The following is a 25101-nucleotide window of genomic DNA, read 5'->3' on the forward strand; positions in this document are numbered from 1 at the left end:
CCAGTTTTGTCATCATAAACTTATTTCTTATTTTCTCCTCTATTATCTTGCAAGTTTCGTAGGAGCAGGGACCAAGCTTATTTTTCTCACCAATGTATCCTCAGCACCTAGCACAGTATTTGGTACATAGTAGGTATTTTTTATTTGTTGAATGAATATATAAATATATGTATATAAGGGTATGCTGGAAAAGCCTTCAGGGAGGGGAAAGTTTCTATTGGGACACCGTGGAAGATGGGATAAATAAATAATCTCGTGCTCTTAGGAGCCATTGGACATTCTAAGAGGAAAGCAGCAAGCAGCCAGTATTTAGAAGCAGATGATCAACATTTGTTTAGAATGAGATTGAAAAAACTAATTAGAATATTCTTATGTTGAGCTAAGAAATGACTGCCTCCTGTGTCATGAAATATACCAGATGAAAGGCACAGAAAGCACAATTTGGTTTATATTCTAACATAAGTTGATTGATCATGTTATTGACATTTAAGAAATAAAATCAAGGAATATCTTGAACACTTTCAAACTTCATAGAGCACAGGACACTAGGAAGGCTGGTTGGCCTCAGAAAAATATTCATAGAGGCAGATATTGAAGCCTGTGAAAAGTCACCATGTAAAACAGGAAGCTGCTCTAAGTATCTATTCATGTTGAATCTCAGTAATTACAGGTGTGTGTTTTCTTTCTGGTATCATGTGATTCTAGCATTGTCAACATCTAGTAAAGCTACAAAATACTGAAAGGAATATTTAAAGTTTTTAAACCAATAGTAAGTTTGTTTCCTATTTTAAAAAGAAATATATGATGATAATGCATGCATTACAAATAAGCATACACTCAGAAATGGCAAAAATGAGGTGTTGGCACCAGCTCTTCAAATTCTGGGTTTGTATTAATAACAGTGTTACTACATATTCCTGAATAAGATTGGGTTTACTCTGTTTTCTTAGAGCGGGCTTGTGTATGTCCTTTTATAAAGGGGTCATTCTATTTCTGATAGAGTAGTAGAAGAAACTTAAGCCCAAAGCCTAGATTGGGTCACATTTTCCATTCCCTTGGCTTACCTTGTCTACGTGTTATCTGCAAGACCACTACAAAATAAAAGACTGAGCAAAGTGTTACAGTGCTTAACCCTCAACACTTCACCATAACCTGTAAGGCTGCTGTGTCTCAAACAGGCGGTATTTTGGAGAGAAGATTGGCCTGTATTTTGCCTGGTTGGGGTGGTACACCGGCATGCTCTTCCCAGCTGCCTTCATTGGACTGTTTGTCTTTTTGTATGGAGTCATTACTCTGGATCACTGCCAAGTCAGGTACGGGGAGCTTGGGGGAGGCTGCCTTTCTTATATTTAAAGATGGCTATTGGTGCTTTGGGGGTGTTCACAGACCATGGGTCCTCTTAGCTTTTCCTTCTAACTTCCTTCTCGGTCTCTTCTGGAAAAATTCAAAAGGCTCAACTTACTAAGTCTCTCCATCCATTGCCCTCGCTGCTGTGGTCTCCAGCTACGAAGGAAGCAAAATTTGGATTTCTGGACATATAGCCATGATATGTCCACAGAACAAATCACTTTCATTCACTGGCCAAAATGTGCTCTTTCTGACTTGCACTTTTTTCTCTCTGTTAACCTGCAAAATAGTGGGTTAACAGTAATTCTGTATGAATTCTGTGTTTTTACAAGGACCCTTTCAACCTAAACCAGAAAGCCATCTCGCCCACATGCTGGGGTCTTCCTAATGATTCAGTGTTGATGACCATTATCTTGGCTCCCTCACCAAAATAGAGTTTAAGGTATCCATAGAGCTATTGCAAGGCTGGACAGTGCTCTTAAAAAATACACGTGCCTTTTAGAATTGATCACAAAATAAAACTGATTGTCCCTGGCCAGGGTGTTTCAGTTGGTTGGAGCATTATTCTGTACACCAAGGGGTGGAGGGTTAGATTCTTGGTCAGGGTGTGTGCGGGAGGCAACTGATCAATGTTTCTCTCTTTCTTTCTCTTCCTCTCTCTCTCCCCCTCCCCTTCCCCACCTTTCCTCTCTCTAAAAAAGAAAATAAATTTAAAAAAATTTTTTTTAAGTGATTAATCATCCTGCCTAAAAATATATTTTACTTTCTGGTAAAATTGTTAATGAGATGTAGTTTTCTCCCAGAACTAATCCCTAATATTTTTATTTATTCCTCCATTATTAATTGTAACTTATGCATATAGTAATCGAGGCAGGTGTTTTTAGGCATCTCATTGTTCCCACAATTCAGTGTGTAATTGCTTCAAACCTGTGTGATGTTATGAATGACTTTTTCATAATTTGGGGCATGACAACCAATGTTTTGCTTCATGTATTTTCCTGAGTTTAACTTATTAATATGTAAGTCTAAGAAACAGCTTCATAAATAATTGTATCAAATTATTAAATTGTGCAGGATCTTGTTTATGTTAATAGCAGATAAGGCTAAGAAGTTTTGAAGGACAAAAATGTGATCTACTGGATCTTACTTACTGGTTGAATATTGTCATGAAATTGGAGCAGGGGAAATGCTCTTATGTCATCAAAAAGCAGTCCTTTCCTGTTCTTTTTTCCAGTAAAGAAGTCTGCCAAGCTACAGATATCATCATGTGTCCTGTGTGTGATAAATACTGTCCATTCATGAGGCTGTCAGACAGCTGCGTTTATGCCAAGGTAATTCCAAATATGCAGCATTTCAGGTGGATTGAATTTTACATACACTTTCTTGAGGAACAGAGGCCAACTATGTTCTCTGTCATTTCTGGTCTTTGATCCTCAAGCTTATGCTGTAGGAGAGACCTACCTCCATCATTCATTATTTTAATTCCGTTATCTTTTACTATATATGTATATTAAATGAATTGGCTCTGATTATGATCACAGGAAGCTGCAGCACACAGAGTACAAAAAGCACAGTTGTTAGAGTCGGAGAAAGGTTCAGATCTTGGCTGCTCTCTTTACCACTTGTCAGTCAAGGAACAAGTTGTTTAACCTCCCCGAGCCCCAGTTTTCTCATTTGTAAAATGAGAATGTGATACTTGTCTCACACAATTGTCATAAAAAAAATGAGATAAGATGTATACTGCGCTAAGTGCTTGGCAAAATGGTAATATATCAGTGAGTGAGAAGCCATCACTTTCCTCCTCCTCCTCATCATTACTGTCAAAAAGGCTTAGACCCAAGGCCAGTTCAGCTACTTTTACCTCCCTGACCCTGCACAGGTACAGCCTCTTTGAGGCTGAGCTTTCTCACCTCTGAAATGCACACCTGCCCTCTCTGCCCCATGACATGTCATGAGAGCCAAGGAAGATAGTACATGTGAAAGTGTTTTTGAAACAAAGAAACATACAGCACCATTATGTCTTTGACAGGTTATTGCATCTGCCTTCCTCGCGTTATACCTTATTACTTTATTAAAATTTTAGACATATTAATCAAATTCCTATGGTGTTTTACTTAGGGGCAGAGTCAGCTAATGCATAGCAGTAGCTGAAGTATGGGCTGATGAGGACTTTTCTAAGACCCACTGCCTATTAACTTGCCCAGATTCCAGATACGAAAGGAATCGGCGGGTTTTATTGAACCTCTGTGATCACTGCAGCTTGGCCCTGTCCGATTACGCTGTTGGCACTGCAGAGTTTTGCACCTTATAAATGAGAGGACATCTGATAGGCAGCCCAGGAGCCCGCCCATCCATGGTGATGTTTTTAGCACTGCAGGTGGCCAGTCTATGCGGATCCTGAGCCACAGCAGCCAGCTGCGATTTTAAAATGATTTGGTATGTGTAGCAAGGAACCAAAAAAAGCACAAAATACTCTCCCTACCTTTGGAGAACATACAAATAGCCCCGAGTACATGAGGACAATTTTTGTAGAATGAGCCAGGGAAACATAGATTTTAATGAGGAACAAAGAGTTTTGTCAGTAATTTAATTTCTGTTTATAGATCGCGAGTTAAGCCTGAATGATTTGGGTACAAAAATCCTGCTTTTGGGGCATCTCAGAAGCCCATTTTGTTGTTGTTGTTGTAGTTGTTTTAGGGTATTTGTTCGTTTGTTTTTTACCTGGGAAAGCATGCCTTGAGTGAAGTCCTCTCCTTAGGAGATCCAAGATAATTCCTTAAAAGGATTATGTTTTGAGTGCTCAGATTTTATAGGGGCTCCTTTGGGCAGTTACCTTCCTAAATATAACATCTAGAACGCTAATTATATAATAAAAGCTAGGCTATAGCTATAAAAATAACTGGGCAAACTACATTTATTCTTTGTAATTCTCAGCAATTTCAAGGTTGATGTTATTATTATTCCCATTTTACTCAGAGACGCAGAGAGGTGAACATTACTCATCCATGGCCGCACAGCAGTAAGTGGCTGTGCCTCAGTTTATCTGACTACAAAACATGTCAGCATGCCATACTGAGTCACAAGGTGTTTAGATTATGGATTTTAAGTTTGGTCTTACCTAGAAACTTAGTAAAATGAAGGCTAAAAAGTCTCAGAATGACAGAATTGAAGTTGTATAGACTTTCATTTAGAAAAACTTATCGGAAATGCCAGACTGATTTCCTGGGACTGAGGACATAGGAATCATATCAGAGCCCAGATCCAATTTAATCAATGACTGCTCTGCTGATCAGGAATATTTTCTCCCCAACTCTTGTATTTGTGGGGTTCAGACACCCAGCTTTAACTGACTGAAGCAGAAGGGGACTTATTGGCTCATTTCCTTGGGAAAGACACTGGAGTAGTTCACATTATCTAAGCACAAGGGCTTCGTGGCTTAGAACTGGTCCTCCAGGCCCCCAGGTGTGGCTCTCTTGCCACCTGTCTACATGATCGTTCTGCAGACAGATGATGGGGAAGGTGGCTGCTGACTGCCATAGCTCCAGGCTTATATCTTCCTTCCTTTGTCTCCTTGAGCATATTTTTATGCTTATTTTAAATTCTTCATCTGCTGTTAAGGAATGCCTGTTTCAGAAGGTACATGTTGCCTGGTTTTGACTTTGGGGGAGGCAGCTGTCTTCCCCAGATATTCCATAATTTTGTCCTGCAGGTGCTTGTCCCATGGAGGTCACAAGCACTTTGGATAAAGGTCAGAGGCCAGGTTCTGGGCTGTCTATCTGGTGAGTTTACAGAGAGGAGAGGACATGTCCCCGGCATCACTGTGAGCCACCACTCTTCCAGAGGGCTTTTCTGGCAGGAGATGCATTTTTAAAACGTAGAAGAGAGGACACTTGGGAGGAGGCACTCTCCCTTGATTGCAATCCGCCAGCCCTGGGGCTTGAGAGGGAATGTACTGAGAAGTGAAGACCCAAGGCACCTGCCCAGGCAGCACCTGCTGTCACTGTTGGACCAAGCAGGACTCTGAGTGCCCCTGTTATTACCCCAAGAACACCAGTACCTGTGGTTTGCCCTGTTGCAGCTGATTTCTTAGAAGGGAAAATTAATTGTCCAATGACCCTTGAGGGAGAGGCTGGAATAGAATTTAGGTATTTCTCTAACCTGTGCTCTCACTCTGCTTGGGGACCGCTACCTAACTCACCCCATATACCACCATCATCACCACACACACACACACACACACACACACACACACACACACACACACACACACACCCCCCCCCCCCTCGGTTCAAGGCAACCTTCCATCTCTCCTGGAGATCCTCAGGGTCTTTGTTTGTTTTTATGTTTTGTTAGTTCCCAGAATCTACTATCTTGCTTTTCTAGGATTGATTTTGGCAGAGGGAGCCATCAGCTTCTGCCACCTTACCATGTCAGTGGGAACCAGATGTCCCCATTAACTCGCCACCCCTCCCGATTCACATGTTCTCAAATTGGTAACTGCAGCAGAAAAATGTCTCTCTCCGAATGTTTTCACACCAGTCGCAGGGAAGGACTCAGAGTGGATCTGTTTGAGCTATGTGCCCCCTAGTGATCTGCATGAGAGAGATCTGTTACCTGGAGAAGGAAGGAAAAAAGGTCTGAGCAACCAGCAGTTATGATAACCACAGCCCATTCCAGGATCTGCACCGATGCTGCTGGCTGCAGCTCCTGCCAGCTCCCAGGAAATACCCCGGTGGAGAGCGCGCACCCCCCAGGCCACTGGGGCTCTCGGGCCTGCTTTGATGCTGAGTGCCCAATATGCAGCCTCACGCTCCCTCTGGCATATAAAATAAATCGGCTTTAGACTTTTATCTCACATTAGATATCTGAATGTTGCCTTCTTTCCTAATGTTAAAAAATAAAAAAGAAAGCATAAACTTTTGGAAAATTTTGAAATAGTTCACACTCTGATACAGCAGGAAAATATCTGTTTATGCTTGGCACACTCTCTGAGGGACAGTAAAGCATACTTCATAGCACGCTATAAAGCACCCAAAAAATTAGGCTTTATGAACGTATCAGTCATCATTTCCACTTGGCATGAGATTCGTGTGATTTATCCTGGAGGCGGAAATAAGCCTGGCAGTTTTGCAGCAAGAATATTTTTGCTTTCTGCCATGGTGTTTGCAATAGAATATATTATTCTAACAATAAAGTGTTTGCTAGCTGTCTTTGTGATGTGTGTAATAGGTAAATAGTGTGATTACCCGAGGCTTTACTACAGGTGGAAGCGGATTTTGTTAATGCGCTGTTCTCTCCTCTTCATGTTGCTGGAACCCAGAGGGCAGCCCAGAAAATGCTTGCTCAAAGCTACACAAACAAAATAGCGATGTTTTCAAAGTGAATAAATGAGGCATTAAGAACAGTACTTGGGAAACCAGAAACTTTTAAAGCAGCAACAGTAATACCTACTGGTCTTGAATATATCCATCTATTAATCTGCACACGTAATAGTTTTTATAGTGCACAAAAGGAAATTCTTACTAGCGCTGTTGGGGCTGCTGATAAATGTTCAACTAGCTGATACCCACAATAAGGGAACAGATTCTTTCTTCCGTATCCAAACTACTTCACAGAGGAATTCCCTTCTTGATTATGATCCAAAAGGAACATCTTCCAAAGAAACCCTGCAAAATTAATTGGATCATCACAGCTATTTTTACAGAACTTGAAAAAAAGTGTGAATTGGAATATAGCATATGAGAAGTTAGCTTAACTATGATTCATAATGTTCCCAGGTCACCCACCTTTTTGACAACGGAGCCACTGTCTTCTTTGCTGTGTTCATGGCAGTCTGGGGTAAGTGTTCCACTTCCATATAACCTGAGTTCCATCCCCTCACATGCTCTGTGATACGTTCCTTTAGAAATCAGACTTTGGATGTGAAAGTAAAAAGCTGGAGTAAATTCAGTCGCCTGTTTCATTAGACACAAGCTGGTAAATTATTCATTTGATTTATTTAAAAAGTGGTATTGTCGAGGAGAAACATGTCTAATTTCTCTTAAACCTTCAACAGTTACATCAGCATTCTATTATTTGAGTAAAATTTACTTTCTATTGGAGATAAAAATAAAGCTTAGGGTACATTGAAAGATATGGTAAGACCCAAATATCCACCTCAGTATGCATAGGACTTTCTGTTGTGAGTGGGATCTTTTCATCAGGCTAACGTATGAGTACTCACCTCTGGATTTCTTCCAATTCTGGTCAAAATGACCATCTTTATACTAGAGCTACTTAAAAGGCTGAATCGAGTCTTTCTATATAAGTTCAAGCCAACAGCCCCATAATAACAAGGTGTGATGAAACATTCACTTAAGGAATTGCTTAACCCAAAGTTACTTAACCCACGTCTTTGTAAAACTGGTGCATTTTAATGAGTTATCTTCTTAGTCAAATAATTATAAAGCTTTAATTTAATTGCATAGAAAAGAGTCTGGACAAATTCATAGTGAACAGTGAATGGTGGTTACCTTTGGAGAGGATTTGTGGAAGGGTAAGTGTGAGCAGTGATGAAAGACAGACTTTTTACACTATATATTTTCAGTTTGATTTGAATTTTTTTCAGTGATTATGTATTTTTTCTAAAATTTAAAATGCCAAATCTGGATTTTGATGTTACCAAACTCTACTAGCTTGAGGCTTAAGCTCAGGTGGTTCCGTCTGCCTGGGATGAATATCAGAGTCTTCCCCATCTTTCAGGGCCCAGCTGAAATGTCATCTGCTCCAGCCAGAAGATGTCTTTCTCCTTTGAACTTTCATAGCATTTGGTTTACGTCATTGTAGGGGAACTTATAATATGCATACATATTTTATCTTCCCCTGGAGGTTTGTGGTCCTCAAGGGTCACTGGAGACCTCATGCATTTCTTTTAAAGACAGATTCATATATTGGATGGATGGATGGATGGATGGATGGATGGATGGATGGATGGATGGATGGATGGATGGATGGAAAAAAGAAAAAAGGGAATGGGAAGAAAATTACCAAAAGGATTTGTTTATGCCATGAGTGTGTTTAAATGCTCTTTGATGGGTGGACATATAAAGCCTTGTTCTCTTGAGAAGGCTAGCCTACCTAGAGATCTTCAAAGGAACATTGTCCCACCCATCACAGCTCTGTTCAAGGGACATATTTTGATTTCTGTGACTTCAGCCCCTTTCAGCCAGTGGGTATTTGACCCAAGAGTAGTCAAACCCTAGGTTCCCTGGGAGAAGACCTGATGTTCTGCCTTCTCAAGAATATGGACTGGGAAAAGCAGATAGAGACAGGAAGGTAGCAGCAGAAAATGAAAGGGAACGATGCAGAGAGGGCAGGAAGGAGGGAGGGAGAGATTGAGATTGACCATCAGGTAGAAGTAGGGACCAGGCGGAATTAGGAAAAGGCTGAAGTTATGAGAAATCAGAACCTCCAAATAAACAGAAACGAAGAACTAGTGGAAAAGATATAGAATACAGGGTGCAGGAGCCAACTGGTGGCCAACTGGGCGGAAACATGGAACAATCCCCCAAAGAGAAGCAAAGAGAGAGTGTAGCCAAGCCATGTCGTTAGTGGGGTATCAGCGTGAAGACCCAGGGTCTCCTGTGACTAAGGTCTCTCAAGCTGCTGGCTTCCATACCCTGTCTCTGAATAGGCCCAGTCTTTATTCCCCTGCGATTCCTGCCTCCCTTGGTGGGCCTTACAGAAAACCCTCACTATGTGCGTCTCTGTCCCTTGCAAATAAAGAAATCTACTCATTAACAGAGTTTTGGTTACCAGACTGAGCTCTCAGATCAGGAATGTGTATTTGGTTTCTCTAGACCTTATCAGTATCGGTAACCATGATCAGGAAGCATAATGAGCCATTCGGTGCTTAAATTTTGCCATGATTACAAGTGAGGAGATTTTGACAAATATATTTATTTCTTAAACCAGTGTTCCCAACCTTTTTCAAGTCATTGCGCACAGAAAAAATGATAAGATTTGCACAGTATACAGATGCACTTGAAGGAGTCTGCTCATGGCCTGGGATAATACTGCCCGAAGGACCCTGACCCTAGCCACTCCAAGGGCTGAAGGGATTATTACCTCTTGCAGATCTATAGTCCATTCCTGGCATACCCATTGGGAAGCTCTTCTCTGGGCTACTAGTCTACTGTGTAATAAGTTAATGCTTCTATAGAGAGAATTGTATTTGGAAGAATTCACATATAAAACTCCCTTAATCACTTTAATGTTTCACTTATTTTAGATACACTTGGACTGAAATATTTCCTTCTCCCACAGTTTTCCCTCTGAGACTATATATAAGAGTAAAGTTCTGATATAATGACATTTGTCTATAAGGGAGAGGTTGTCATCTCCCCCACCCCTCACGCAGCACCACCCTTACCAAGGGGATTGCATCCCTTCCTTGCAAGTTGGAATGTCTTATGCTGGGTATAATAGATAGGTTTTGTTTTATGCCTGCCCACCTCAACTGATTGATGGGCAGTGGCTGCCTGTAAGATGGAGCTGGGAGCTTCTGAAGATGTAAGTTGGTGGATTGGAGATTTGACAGTCCTTGTACCTTGGAGGGGACTCAGTAAGATTCTGATAGATGTTTTCTAATAACCTTTGGGCACATTTTAGGTTCACTCCAGGCAATGCAAGCCTGGAATAATTCATCGTCTGAATTGCTTTGCTTTAGTTGACAACTTATTGCTTAAATCTTATATTGTTCCCAGAAAAAAAAAAAATGAGAAAAAGAATGATTTACCCCAGGTGTTTCTTCGTAGCTAGGGCTATGCCTTTTGCCGAAACCCGGAATGGCCAGTAATAGCAACAGCTATAATAACAGTGTATATTATGCTCACTGTGCTGAGCATTGTACAGCATCATCTCAGTTCATCTCTGTAGCAACCTTTGAAGAAGGTACTGGCACTGTTACCCTCGTGTGATAGAGGAAGCTGAGGGAGTCGCTAGAAGGCGGCAAAGCCGAGAGTTAAACTGGCAAGTCTCAGTTCCCACACTCTACTCGTAGGACCCGGTACTGTTTGTAACCCTGTTTGTTTCTGCTTCAGAGATCTGAACTTTAAGGTAAAGTGCCATTACGCTCATCCTGAGCCCCATTTATACTGCTTTGCAGTGGGTGTTCCATAAAAGTGTCAGTCCTGATGGAGCCCAGGTTCATGGCCTCGGGATCACCCTTTATGATTGACAAGTTGCAACATCTGCCTTCAATGCAACAATAAAGAGATGGTTTGGAGAAAAAGAGAAGCAGTGGGATTTCTTCCTCCAATAAAATAGCTTTCTTCAGTGAAATAGACATATACACTTTACATAGATATTTGCTGCGAGGAGGATTTGGGGGGACAAGTAATCACCGCCAATCAAATACTGCTAAGTTTTGTTTTTGCCTCTGCCTCTGGCTTTTAAAAATAAATGCTCCGTCAATTAGAAAGATGTTAGTAACCTAGTTTTCTGTATTCTTATATCCCGGGGGGCTTTGTCATCCTAATAAGGCTGTTCTGCCCGACTTGCAGATCAGCCTAATTTATTCTAAATGAAATCTCTAATTTTTCATTATGCATCATACAAGCCTAGTAATTCTCTGCAAATATTCCTACTTACGTTAACTTTGGCTGGGAATTCAGATGCCCAAGGATGCTTCCACAAACAGCTGTCATTCTTTGCAATGGCTTCATTATTTAGCAACACAGTTAACAGCATCACTTTATTTTAAAATGTTCACGTCTTTCTGTGCTTGTTCCAGCGACAGTTTTCCTGGAGTTTTGGAAAAGACGGCGAGCAGTGATTGCTTATGACTGGGATTTGATAGACTGGGAAGAGGAGGAGGTTTGTATCATTTATGTCAGAATTTGTTAAATAAAAAGCAAATCAGCAAGAAATACACAATCCCCTGGAGTTATCACTCCCGCTCTGTGACAGAAGTAAGGTTTACCCATAAAGCATTTTCAGTATCTGTTTTTGTAGAAAACTCCAAGCAGTATAAAAATACTAGCAGAATTAAAATTTTTAAAAAAGACATTTTGCTTGCATAGTGGAATCAAAGTCCATAGCTAAGTAAATCATTTTACTTTTAGGTAGAGGCATCCAAAGGATTGGAAATAAGATTCGTTTCATTTTCTTAAATATTATCCATTTCCTTACTTCAGCGGAAGGAGGGTAATAGTTTTACAACCCTAGGCACGGGGAAGCAAACCTGGTAAGAGAACTACCCGTGGGAAATGCTTCCCTGAGCTCGCCAGGACCCTGGACAGAGCCCGCGTGTGCGCAGACTCCGCAGCACTGCCTGAGGTGGGAAAGGCTGAGCGGAGGGAAACCACTCCTCAAGCGGCCTCCTTGGTGCGTGGTTTCCTTGGTGCGTGGCCCAAATGCAGGGCCAGCCCTGGATGGCCCGCCAGGAGCCGTAACCTCAGCCCCTCACTCCACTTTCGCCCCCATCTCCCAGCGCCGCACTCCCCTCCCGGCCAGCGCACTGCGCCCTCCTCCCGGGCTTGGCCTTCAGACTCACCCGTTCCGTCAGAAGCCTCTCAAGTACCCAGGCTGGCCTTGGTCCCCACGTCCGACCCAACTCCCTTGTCAGTCGCTCCAGGCCTGACTCTTCCACTCCTTGTCTCTTACTCCCGAGTCCCACTTCCTGAGAGCCTGGCTGTGCCAGTAAATCAGAGAAACTAATCATGTATGACGTGATGATGGCTGTTACTGGGTGTTTTCCTTCCATGCATATATATTTTTATATATTAAAAGGACTATTCTAGAAACATAAATGATCATTTTAGCCCCGCAATAGGCTTGGTGGGGGAGATCATTTTGAGAGGTATTTTTGTTTTTTTTCTTCAAATCGCGCCTCGTGACTTTTTCCCTTCTTGCCCATGAACACATTTGGGCAGTTTCAGATCTGGAAATAATACTGGGATTTTCAGGAGTCCTTGTTGTTGTTGTTGCTGTTGTTGTTGTTTATAAGGCCACCATCATGCTTTTGTAAGTATTCCCCAGAAAACAATTTCTGGGTTTGAAGCAACTGCCCAGGTGGCCGGAGTTGACGGCAGCTTCCAGGCCGCACTGGGGACCTCCTCCCGGGTGAAGCTGTTCTGCTATTTCTTGTCACATGTGGTCGTGAGAGCGACTTTCAAATGGGATGGGAAATGTTCTTTCCTGGGAATTTGAGACACCACTAAGCAGCTGTGTCATCTGAGGCAAATTACTTTACCTTTGGACTTTTTTTTCATTTCTATAGAAAAGAGGTGGTTCTAAATTTTCCTCTTTCAGCAATACAGTGTGGCCTTAAGTAACTTTTACAAAACTATTCTCAAAATCACTGTTGGCACTTTCGGGGCCCAGGATGTGGGTACTCTCAGGATAAACACCCCTTTAAGTCTGGAGCCCTCTATCTTCCCAGCCCTGTTAAGAAGCTTGAACCATTTTTTGCCCTGGCCGGGTGGCCCAGTTGGTTGCAGCATCGCCCCATACACCCAAAGGTCGCGGGTTCGATCCCCAGTCAGGGCGCATACGGTAGGCAACCGATAGATGTTTCCCTGTCACATCAATGTTTCTCTCTATCTCTTCCCCCCTCTCCCTCCTTCTCTCTAAACTCAATAAAATATATGTATATGTATGTATGTATATATATACACACACACACATACTCCAGTGAGGATTTAACAGAAAGAGTGAGCCAGTCTTCCACTCAGCCTACATCTGTATCTGTGCAGGAGCCTGCCCCAGTAGCCATGTGAAGTTGCAGTTCTCAGTTTGAGATTCCCTGGAGAAATGCCTCTTCTAGCCTGTGCCTCTCAGCTTGCTGTGCAGAAATGCCCAGACTTGCTGCATGCCTCTTGCAGGGGTAACTCAGGGTACTAGTCTGCCAGGGCTGCTATGAAAAGTACCACAGACTGGGTGGTTCACACAGCAGAAATGTATTGTCTTGCAGCTCTGGAGGCTGGAAGTCTGACATCAAGGCGTCGGCAGGGTTGGTTTCTTCTGAGGCTGTGAGGGAAGGATCTGTTCCAGGCCCCTCCCCTTGGCTTGTAGATGCCCATCTGCTCCCTGAGCCTTCTCACTGTCTTCTCTTTGTCTCTGTCTAAATTCCCTCTTCTTCTGAGAAACAGGGGCTACACTAATGGCCTCATTTTAACTTAATTACCTCTGCAAGGACCCTGTCTCCATATACAACCACATTCTGAGGTATTGGTGGTTAGAACTTCAATCTATAAAATCGTGGGGGACACAATTTAGCCCATAAGACCCAGGAAGATTGGCCTCAGTTCCTTGATGATTATTAACTCAACAACTCTTGATGACACAGCCTGATAAATGAAAAGCCTCCCATCCTGGCCGGTGTGGCTCAGTGTTTGAGCACAGTCCCATGCACCAGCAGATTGCCGGTTCAAGTCCCGATCAGGGCACATGCCTGGGTTGTGGGCTCGATACCCGATAGGGGATGCGCAGAGGGCAGCTGATCAGTGTTTCTCTCTCATCGATGTTTCTCTCTCTCCTCTCTCCCTTCCTCTCTGATATCAACAAAAACATATTTTTTTTAAAAGTTTCCCAAAGAAGCAGAAGAGTCTAGGTCTGTTCTACTTATATTCTCAAGTATAAATGCCTAAAATAAAGGAAAGGAGGCAGAAGCGGTTTCTAACAGCATTTCCCCCGACCTTCCCCATTACCTGCCCCTAGTGGCCCAGACTGGGCTTCTGGATCAGGAGCCAGGCTGCCCTTCCGCCACACAGGCTGTGCCCATCCTTCACAACCTCTCTTCCGTCAGCGCTTCCTTGCTTTCTGCCAGCACCTCCATCAAGTCTTGAGTGTTTCTGCCTAGATCAGCTCAGTCTTCATTTCACCAGTTTCCACTCATTTTCTCTCCTCTTCCAAGACCCTCAAATAGAACATGTACTTAATTATCTGGAACCACTTCAGTACGCCCTCTTGCTGATTGCCTCGTGCTAATCCCACAATTGCTTTTCACTCAGCAGCTTTTCCCATTAGATGGGGCCCCAACTAATTGAAATAAAATCTCAGCTTGATTTAGAATCGGAGGAGCGTTGATGTTAGCTGGATTTGAAAGGTATTTACTTTGTTTTCAATACCAATTAAGAATAATTTAAAATCTACGGTTAATGCGCATGACTCCTATAGGAGCTTATTTAAACAGAGAGAAACCGTGGTCTTAGCTGCCTAAATAAAAAACAAAACAAAAAAGATCGGAGAATACTAAGAGTCATGTCACCATCACAACTCACAAAATGAATTCTGAGCATTTTGCTGTTCAGAAAATTTCTTTGCCCCTGTGTCCATTTCATTTCCCCGTAACAACGGCAAAAGCTTCTTAGTTGTTTCACACCACTCGAGACAGGACAGGTGGTCCCTTTTGTCACTCGCAGTTTCTTTCTTCAAGCATAGTCTAAGAAGGTGACAGCCATTATAACTATTAGTCTAAGTCACAGTGCCTTGATGATAATAAACTAGATCACCATTCTTTAGATTTTCTCCAAGTGGCCAGTTTCCAAACATGGATACCTGGGTCTCAAACCCACCTCCTTGATTGACTGATTAATGTGGCAGTTGGTCGGTCACTCAGTGTCCCTGGGAGGTAAAATGATTTTTTTTCTTACTACTTGTGCACCTCTTCAGAGCATAAAATGTCCCTGTTTGATTTTTTAGGAAGAAATACGGCCCCAGTTTGAAGCCAAGTATTCCAAGAAAGAGCGGATGAACCCCATTTCGGGAAAGCCAGAACCATATCAAGCATTTACAGATAAATGCAGCCGACTGATCGTCTCTGCATCAGGAATATTTTTTATGGTTTGGAACATTTTTACAAAACTCTTTTGTTTGTTTCATAAAGTACAAACTTATAGCACAGGAGCAGCAGTAGTCATGTCAGGCATTTGCTATGTTTTATAAAACATTTTTCATGTTCTGTTATTAATTAATTAATTTATTTAATCCTTACCTGAGGATATTTTTTCCATTGCTTTTCAGAGACTGTGGAAGGGAGAGAGAGAGGGGAAAAAAATTGATGTAAGGGAGACACACCAATTGGTTGCCTCCTACACGTGCCCTGACCAGGGCCAGGGATCAAGCCTGCAACTGAGGAACAAAGCCCTTGGCTAGAATTGAACCCAGAGCCCTTCAGTCCACAGGCTGATGCTGTAACCACTTAGCAAACTGGTGAAGGCACATGTTCTGTTATTTAACCATCACAATAGTTCCCTGAGGTAATATAGGGATATTGTCCCCATATTATAGGTGGAGCAACCAAGACTCCAGAAGCTTAAGGGGGCTTGTCCAGTTAGTCACTAAATAGCCAGTGAGTTGCCAAGAGCTCAGGTCTTCTACTTTAATCCAATATTCTTTCCACTTGTCTCTCTAAGTCATGCTGAAAGGAACTAAAAATATGAGTTAGAATCTGCAGCAGTGTTTTTCAGACTTCTTTTTACCATGCTCATGTAAGAAATACATTTTCTGTTATAACCCAGTATATGCTTTGCAAATAGATATATAAAACTTAATAGAGTAACTGAAAAATGCTCACCTTTATAATATGCAATAAACTGATTTTTTTCTGTTTTATTATAGTCTTTTTTTAATATTTAATAGAGTCTGATTTTTTCTGTTTCATTATAATCTTTTTTAATGTTTAATGTAGTCTGATGTTTTCTGTTTTATTATAATCTTTTTTTAATAACTCCCTAAAATTGATTTCGGTGCTCACTAATGGTATATAGTTTGAAAAATACTAACTTAAAGCTGGGTTGTTAGCTTTTCCTAAAAAGAAGTCTCTTTGCCATCAACTTTCACCCTGTTAATGACTGAACAAAACACACATAGATTTCTTAGAAATGTTATTTTAGAGCCATAAGGGATAGTTAGGGTTCTCCCTTCCCCTTTCAAAAGGCAGGTATGTAAATATATATCCTAGGTCAGTAGAGTGGGAAGGATAAGACTGCAGCAGATCCAAACAACACATCCCCATTAGCTAGAAGGAAATTGGGGAGATGAAAGGGCAGGCAGGACGCCCAAGGGTCCCTCGGCTCAGATGCAGGTTCAATCCATGCCCTTCCACAGAGATGGATGTGTATGCATTCGTGTCATTGCTGTGCCTTGTTATGAGTACATTCAAAGTTATTGCCTTGGTTTTTGTGTCTCACAACAAGATTTATAGACATAAATTAAGCTTTCCTTGTCCTTCTGATGAAGAACCTGGAACATAGGAGACTGAAGTCATGGAGAGGACAAGCCAGGTACCCAAAATCACACTGAGCCCGGACTCAGACCTGACTTCTAAGCCCAGCAAGCTGTCCATTCCATCATATCGCCACCCCTATCCGAAATCCTTCGTAGATTTCACCCATTTCCCTATCAACAGCTCTAGGATTAATTCATGGGCAGTTTTTCATTTCTTTGGTGATTATTATTACTATATAATAATAATTTGGCCAGTTCCAGCGAGGGTTCATGCTCAAGCTTTTAGAGCATGTCACTCATAGTAAGCCAGAAACAGAGCTTGTGGAAAACGGAAAAAAGAAAGAAATCCGTAAGTCAGCAAAGGCCTTCCAAAGGCCCAGCTTCGAGATCCAGTTTTTGATAAGTAAGTAGGCTCAGGTCTCTACTCTGACATAGTGAGTCACCTAAGGAAAGTCACAAAACTTCCTGGAGTCTTAGATTCCCATTATTTTATAGACATGGAAGACAGGCTGTATTCTTTTCCAGTACCATGAAACCTTCAGAGAAAGATGTCTCGGTGCAGTCTGTGTTTATATCTGATTACTGAAAGATTATGTACCTATCACACAGCTATCTTATTTAGCAACAAATAGCGGAACACCTGTAATTATGCTGAGGGGCTGCAGTAGCCACGTGAGCACGCACATACGTCCCTGCCCCCATGGAGAGACTGACAGTAATCAAACTTACAAATTGTTGGAAATGTTAATAGGATACTGAAAGAAGGGTATGGGTACCATAGAACAAACAAAAAATCCTGGGGAGTCATGAAAAGCTTTAATTATGAAGCAGTTTTGAGCTGAGCTGTGAAGGATGAGCAGTTGGTAACTAGGCTGTGAGTGTGCTTGGCAGGGGAATGGGCGCGTCAGCATTTTAGGCAAAGGAAATGGCCTTGAAGATTAAGGGTGCTTAGCCCACTGGAAACAATGAGAGAAGGTCTGGAGTCCCTGAGTCGGGAGAAATGGCACTCAGTGGGGCTGGAGAGAGTCTTGTAGGTCTTCATAAGGGCTTTGCTCTTATCCTAAGTAAAAGGAAACCAGTAAATAATTCTAAAGAGAAGAGTGACATTGTAAGATTTCCATAATAAATATGTGTCCATCTATCTGCTCAGGCTAATATTCCACTTAATAAAATGTTACCGCATAGCTTACAGAGCTGATCAACTTTCAAGCACTATGGTTTTTCTATTTGAATAATTAAACGCAAACAAATGAGAGAAAGCCTTAACGGCGGTGAAAAGCATGCATTTTGTTGGGCTTTCTTGAGTCAGCACCACAGTTGCTTTATTTTGTTTGGTCACCAGATGATTTGCCAGGTGGTGGGAACCCTCTCCCTGCAATGTCCCCCACACTGCTCACTGGGTCTCCTGTCTCCCGGCAGATCTGCGTGGTGATCGCCGCCGTGTTTGGGATCGTCATTTACCGGGTGGTGACCGTCAGCACTTTCGCAGCCTTCAAGTGGGCGTTGATCAGGAATAACTCGCAGGTTGCAACCACAGGGACTGCCGTGTGCATCAACTTCTGTATCATCATGCTGCTGAACGTGGTACGTGCGCCGCAAGGTAGCCGGCCAAGCGCATCGCGTACGTGGGCTGCAGCTGGTAGTTTGCTGCTGCTGCTAAAGGCACCTGGCTTCAGACAGTCGTGTAGCAAAGCGCCTGGCACGAGATAACAGTTGGGCCTGGGGATTAAGCCAAATCTAGGCTCCACTCCAGGATTTTTCTAGTGTCAGATTTATGGGCAAGGCACTCGCCCTCTCCAGACCTTAGTTTTCTTATTTATCCAAAAAGACAACACTGAAGACTTCTTGGGGAAATTTAGAAAATGAATTCATTCTGAAAGCCCAGCTCATAATCTGTAATGTAGCTCCACAGTATTGGTTCCCGTTCTCTTTCGATCCTGAATGACGTGAAGGTTGTCAGTATCCACAGCATTCCTTGAGATGACCCTGCAAGGAACATCGCAGGGTGGTTGGTGCATGTTGCTTGTGTTGATTTCAGGCTTTTTTCAAATGTGTATTTCAGCCCCTTGAGCCCCACGTTCATATGTCGAGCTGCCTACTCGACCCTCCTCACCTAACACACTCAAACCCAGACTCACCATCTTCCCTCCAGAATCGGCTCCTCCCTCAGCCTCCCCGATTGTAGTTGCTCAGTGAAAACCTTGGCGTTGCCCTTGACTCTGCTGTTTCTCTCAGCGGCAGAATGTTTCTCGAGTTGGATCACTTTTCACACGTCCCCAACTCCCACCTGGGTGACGCAGTGCCCTCCTGACTGGCCTCCCTGCTTCCATGTTTGTTGTCCCCTGGCTGCGCTCATCACAGTAAACAGAGCCAGCTTCTTATACAGACATCAGCTCACGTCAGTCCTTTGTTCACAGTGGCCAGGGGCTTTCCTCTCACTCAGAATAGAAGTTTACATCTTCACATGGCCTCCGGGGCTCTCCCCGATCTGGCCCCAGGGACATCTCTGACCTAGTCTCCTCCCTGCCCACCGATCCCCCTGCTCCTTGCTGGCCTTCCCTTGGTTCCTTGGATGTGCCAGGCACGTTCTCACCTAGGGCCTTTTACTTGCTCTTCTTTCTGCCTGGAATATTCTTCCCTGCCAGGTGTGCAGAGCAGCTGGTCCCTCACCTCCTTCAGGTCTTTGTTCAAATGTTACTTTCTAATGGCTTCCCTGGTCACTCAATTTCAAGTTGCAAGCCACTCCTGCCATCTGACAATCTCCTGTCTCCTCCTTGCCTGCTTTATTTTTCTCTCTGGCATTCATCACTATCCCATATGCAATTTTTTTTTACATTTATTTAGTTCGTTATCTGTCGTCTCCATTGGAATATAGGCCCAGAAACTTTTGTCTGTTTCTATTACTGTTGTTATTTCCCAATGTCTGGAACTGGGCCAGACACATAGTAGACACTCATTAAATTGTTATCATTTGCAAAACAGAAGGAGGAATGGGACATTGTTAGGCTTGAGGTGAACCTTTACATAAAAATGCTGACATTAGAGGTTGGCAGTAGGGAATAAGTAAGATAAAGTATGTGGAGCACCAAGCACAGTGTTACGCCTAGAGATGTTCAATTAATTATAGTTTCCCTCACCCTCATTTATATTGCATTTTAAATCTGGGCCATGATACTGAAATGTTCTCATTATTAGAAAAGGGCTTTCTAAAGGCCAAGTAATTTAATACTGTTAGCAACACAGTTTTATCTACTCAGACTGTCATTTCTAGTTCTTTAAACAATCCTAAATTCTACAGTCAATAAACTCTGAGTGATTCCTAAGAACATTCAACTTACCAGTAATGAAGTTTATGTATGATTCTTAGGTGAACTAGTAGTCACTAAGCTAATGAAATATAGGTAATTTAAATGCAGAGGAATTTATTATGTTAGAAAAAAGTTTCGAAATCCAAAAATGACAAAGATGAAAAATGAGCAGTTGCTGATTATTTTGACGTGATGGTTGGGTAACTGCTTGGTCGAGTGGAGATTGCAATGGATGCTTGGCGCTCCCGGCACTGCCCCCTCCCCGACGCAGCCAGGCTCAGAGGTAACTGTGGACTGCATGTTGCAAAGGTGAGTGATTCACAGTGAAATTAGCCAGCCAGCCAGAGCGGGAAAGATTCTGTGGCCAGGCAGGATGCAATGAATTAAAGCTCACGGTATTGTTTATCACCTCTTTTCTGTAATGTCTGATTAAAATGTAATCTATACATCTTACGAAATAACTTCTGTGTACATGCAGTGAGTCCACAAATACACGGTTGGTTGCTCATTTGTTTTGAGCAGGTGCCAGTGTTGTCAGAGTAATAGTTCGTTTCACTGGAAATCTCTTATCCAGCAAGCGTTCCTTCATGAAATACAGACAAGAAAAGATGAAGTAAACAAACTAAAACTGAAGTCGGGAGCATGTGGGGTGAAAAGTGTGTAGTTATGGACATTGCAAAGCACCTACTATGCGCTGGGGGCTAGACTAGTAGGCAGCTTATGTTTTATCTATCGGAGGGTTTCAGAGTCCCCAGATGGGTGATGCAGAGTCCACACACTAAAGCTAACATTTATTATTCTTATGAATGGCCCTGAAAGTATATTTTCATTTATTTTAGACACATCTTTGCTGTTCTGATTCCTCAGCCAACACCAAACTAGAATAACAAAAATTTACTAAGGCTAGAATATTGACAAGGACAGGAAATGACAAGGCACAGCTAGGGGAAGGAAAGAAAATTAAAAGTACACAGAGGAATTCTCAGAGCAGCCTCATCCGGGTCCCTTTGGTGCAGGAACCAGTTACCCCGAAAGAACACAATTGTTCGCATTATTTTTATTGTTTGAGCCATGGATGGGTAATGAAATCATTTTCACTCATGACTTGATTACCTGTCTCCTTTAAATTACAGGTTTTAGAGCATCTACAGTTCATTTGTTAAAAGTATAAAATTTATTTTACAGCTCTATGAAAAAGTTGCGCTTTTTCTGACTAATTTAGGTAAGTGAAACCCTTTTTATTTCACGGTACAGTATTTTGGTCTGAAAAGTGCCTTTTCAAAGATTCATCTTTGAAACACTGCTGAAAAGAAACATTCCCTTTATTTTGAATTGCACACAGCAATTTCTTTGCCTTCAACAGGACATTTTAAATATGCCTAATAATCAGGGGATCTTTTCTATCTAAAGATTTAAAACCTGTCACAAACTTGATCTGTCATGAGCTAATGTAAGGTGGGTTTTCTTTTTATGCACAAAAAATATACTACCCCAAAAGTACATGTGTACAAAGTGCCCAGACTCATTTAGAAAAGTGTCCATTTGCTAGCCTACAATTTTTATTTATTTAAGAATGTGTCAGGTTTTCGTGGGATGAAAAATCACAGCAGGGTTCGTTGCCTTGAAGACTGGAGGCCTTCTCCTGGGAACATAGGTAGGCCAAACATCACTGACACATAAAATAACATTCACCTGGATGAGTCATCCCTAAGAACATTTCTCTGACTCCCTAAAGCACTAGAGTAATCTGGTAGCCAGCTGTGCACTGTACACTTTCCACATTTCCAAGATATAGAAAGTATGCCAATTTTATTATTGAGATAGTCATTTTACTCTATGCCGTTTGAGGCAATTATAGCTCCCACACATAACCTGTTTTAGTGTATTTCCATATGTTACTTGTCCAGAGGGGGGCAAAAGCACATGTTTTTATTTATAATTATCACAGTAATACAAGATGCCACTTGTTTAGGCCTTATATGTACCAGATACAGAGCTAGGCACATGGCCCATCTCCTTTAAGGTCTTTGAAATCTTCCATCACCACCATCCCTTGCCAAAAAGATAGAAAGGGGCTTATGACCACGGAAGAGGTAACTGTGCCTTGGTAGACTGTGCCCAGTGGCACCTTGATCCAGGCTGGCAAAGATGCCAGTGGAGATACAGCCCTGGTCCAGCTGTGGTTGGGACACCTGGGAACCCTCCCAGCTGGCTCACAACCTGGGAGACCTTCCTGTGTAACCAAGAGTTCAGTAGCAGAAGTAAAATAAAGCTAAAACCCTTTAAGAATCCTTTTTACTTTTCTTCCCTCCACAGCAATGCAGCCTGGTTTCCAAAATTGACATTTACACCATTTTAAATCAGATTCTCTCTCCTTCTTCCATCCTTTCTCTGATATGCTCCTAGGAAGCATTTTGAGTTACAATGTCATGGAAAAGGAATGAATGGGTTGACACGGTAAATGAGCAATTGCAAGCTCGGGGAATGTGGAAACGCAGAAAGTGTGATGGCATTAAATACATTTTCTTTGCTGAGGGTGAGGTTGCAGCTCCAGGAGCAGGACAAGTGCATTTGATATGAGATGTCACGTTGGAGGTTTGGTCCATACTTTCATTCATATCACAATGTTCAAAGAGCATCTGCTTTCTGGAAGTCAGAATCTAAGGAGATGAGAATTGGCACCTGAGTGAGGTCAGGAAATCCTAAGACACAGATGGTGACATACAATAAAAGCTCTAAAGATGAGGTCATCTTGGCATCCTGAGATGGGGGTTTGACACCCTCTCCCCGAGAGCATCTGGTATTTCATCAGCCATAGAAATCGAGACCAAAGAATTATTAGGAGCTTGGAGGGGCCTGACACCATACAGGCCTCACCCACAGGCAAAAACTGAGAGCAAAAGGGAAGTCCCCTGCAGGGAGTCAAGCTGGAATGAGGCTCATTCAGCCCGCCGTCTCCACCCCAGGCTCTCAGGCGCCCTGTGCCAGTGGAGCAAACTGGGAATTCTGCCCCCTCCAGCAGTTGGTAGCCGCCTCCCCCCAAACTCTTGCGGGGCTGCGCTGCCAGCTTCAGGACCCGCGGGTGGCCCGCTGCGCCCGGCGCCGTCCGCAAGGCGAGGCGGGCCTCCCGCAGCGCCTTCGCCTGCCGCTGCCCCCGCTCTGTGTTTATGGGGGGCCGGGGGAGGTGGGCGGCCTCCACCGAGGCAGCCTTCAGACTCTGCCTCCTTTCCGTCCACAGAACAGCCTCGCACGGAGTCCGAGTGGGAGAACAGCTTCACCCTGAAAATGTTTCTTTTTCAGTTTGTCAATCTGAACAGCTCCACGTTTTACATTGCGTTCTTCCTCGGAAGGTAGGAACCCCATCTCCCCACACTCCTGGGCCAGGGACAGACGCTCAGCGGTCACTGACCAGGGGCGACAGAGCCGCCCCTCCTTTAGTGTGATTCCTACAGAGTGGACAGAGAGATCAGCCTCCTCCTGACCCTTTCCCTGCCCATCGCGGGAGATGGTTTTCACTCCCAAGTGCACCTTTTCCAACCAAGGTTAAGTGGAGGAAAGTTATTTGCACACAAGGAAGGATGGATTGAAAACTTGTGGGCACCTGAATCAGGGCCCCGGACCTCACACCTCTAGGAGCAGGCGGCTTGAGGGGGAGGAGGGGGCCTGCAACGTGCCTAGTCCCTGACTTCACAGGAGGGGGACGGGCACCCAGACAGGAAAGGGGGCTGACATGGGGTGCCAGCGCAGCCCGGGGAACTTCCGAATCCAGCAGTGGTGAGGGCTCGGAGGGGGTCCCCAGTTCATTCGCGTCCCATGAATTCACCACGCCAGGAAGCGTCTCTGAGCAGCTGAGAACCAGGGGCAGCCGGGGACTGGGTTTTGGTCAGATGAATGCAGCAGCCTCCCCTCAGTATTAGGTACTTCAGAATGGAATTCTGGCCAACTCGTTTACTTAAAAACAAAACAAAAACCACAGCATTACTGTTATTCAAAACAATCAGGATGTGTTCAGCCCCACCTGCTGCCTACATAGGCCAGAGCACTTGATATTCAGAAAACAATGAGAACTGTGCTCGGCAGCCAAGCAGAAAAGCCAGAAGAGTCCTATCTCCCGGATAGGACTAGTAGCTGCAGTCATCCCAGCTCTGCAGTTTCCTGATTCCCTCAGCCCTCGTTTACTGTACCAGTAATTTTCATTGGAAGATGTTTTAATCTGAGTAGAATATTCACTGAAGGCTTAGACCCACGGGATGCTAATGGTCTGTTTCTCTGTGTTGAAGATTTGCAGGACACCCCGGTGCCTACTTGAGGCTGATAAACAGGTGGAGACTGGAAGAGGTGTGTATTCTCTGTCATTCCATGTTTCCTGAAGGCCTGCATTCAACCGCCTTAGGGCAGCTTTGTGAAGATTAGAGACCAGACACCCTTTCTTCCCCTCCATTGATTCTTGAATTTCTGTGTTTGCTTACCTCGCAGTGCCACCCTAGTGGATGCCTTATTGATCTCTGTATGCAAATGGGTATTATAATGGTGCTAAAGCAGACCTGGAATAATTTCATGGAACTTGGCTACCCGTAAGTACCTTCATGTCTGTGGTTGAGAGGCAGCATTGCTCATTATTGGCTTTTCTAGGTGTGGCAAGTAAGATAAGCAATGCAGACTTGGCAGCTAAGCCAGTAGGTGTACTTGGAGCTAAGGGTTTATGCTCAGGTACTCAAAGACACTTGTGAAAATAATAAACATTAGCACTGACCTGTGCGGCTCAGCTGGCTGGGCACTGTCCTGTGCACTGAGGAGCTGCCAGTTCAAATCCCTGGTCAGGGCACATGCCTGGGTTGCAGGCTCAGTCCCTGGTAGGGCATGTGCAGGAGGAAGCCGATCAGTGTTTTGCTCTTGCATCTATGTTTCTCTCTCTCCCTCTCAAAAAATCAATTAAAAAAAGTCATCGCTATAACAAAACAAACAAAACAAGAAAGAGGTATTGGTTCTTCTGGAAGACTCAGTACAAGTCACATGAACAAAAATGAATGCTTTTTAGGAAGAAGATTGGGCCCCTCAGCATTGGATACTTGCATGCAAGCTGCTTTCAGCAATGTCTCTGACCCTTTTAGCTCCAGCATTACAAGTCTCTATAGCATATTAACTAGATTTCTACTCCCCGTCCCTGAGATAAATCAGGAAGGGCAGTTTTTTAACTACCTTAAATTCAGACTGTACATAAAAGAAACATGGAAAG

The 25101-nt window shown here is 43.2% G+C and overlaps 1 protein-coding gene across 2 annotated transcripts in view; it reads left to right on the forward strand.

Moving 5' to 3' along the window:
- The window catches only part of ANO4 (anoctamin 4), a 227097-nt gene that overhangs the window by 180886 nt on the left and 21110 nt on the right, over positions 1–25101 (forward strand). For both annotated transcript variants that reach the window (XM_081127861.1, XM_081127860.1), the window contains 10 exons: positions 1179–1313; positions 2582–2678; positions 7125–7185; positions 11120–11202; positions 15031–15171; positions 17977–18141; positions 21051–21087; positions 23104–23215; positions 24146–24203; positions 24342–24439. In XM_081127861.1, coding sequence (XP_080983987.1) covers positions 1179–1313; positions 2582–2678; positions 7125–7185; positions 11120–11202; positions 15031–15171; positions 17977–18141; positions 21051–21087; positions 23104–23215; positions 24146–24203; positions 24342–24439 — 987 coding nt within the window. The remainder of the gene's footprint in view (positions 1–1178; positions 1314–2581; positions 2679–7124; positions 7186–11119; positions 11203–15030; positions 15172–17976; positions 18142–21050; positions 21088–23103; positions 23216–24145; positions 24204–24341; positions 24440–25101) is intronic.

The sequence above is a fragment of the Miniopterus schreibersii genome, assembly GCF_964146895.1.
Source record: "Miniopterus schreibersii genome assembly, chromosome: 2".
Taxonomy (NCBI): domain Eukaryota; kingdom Metazoa; phylum Chordata; class Mammalia; order Chiroptera; family Miniopteridae; genus Miniopterus; species Miniopterus schreibersii.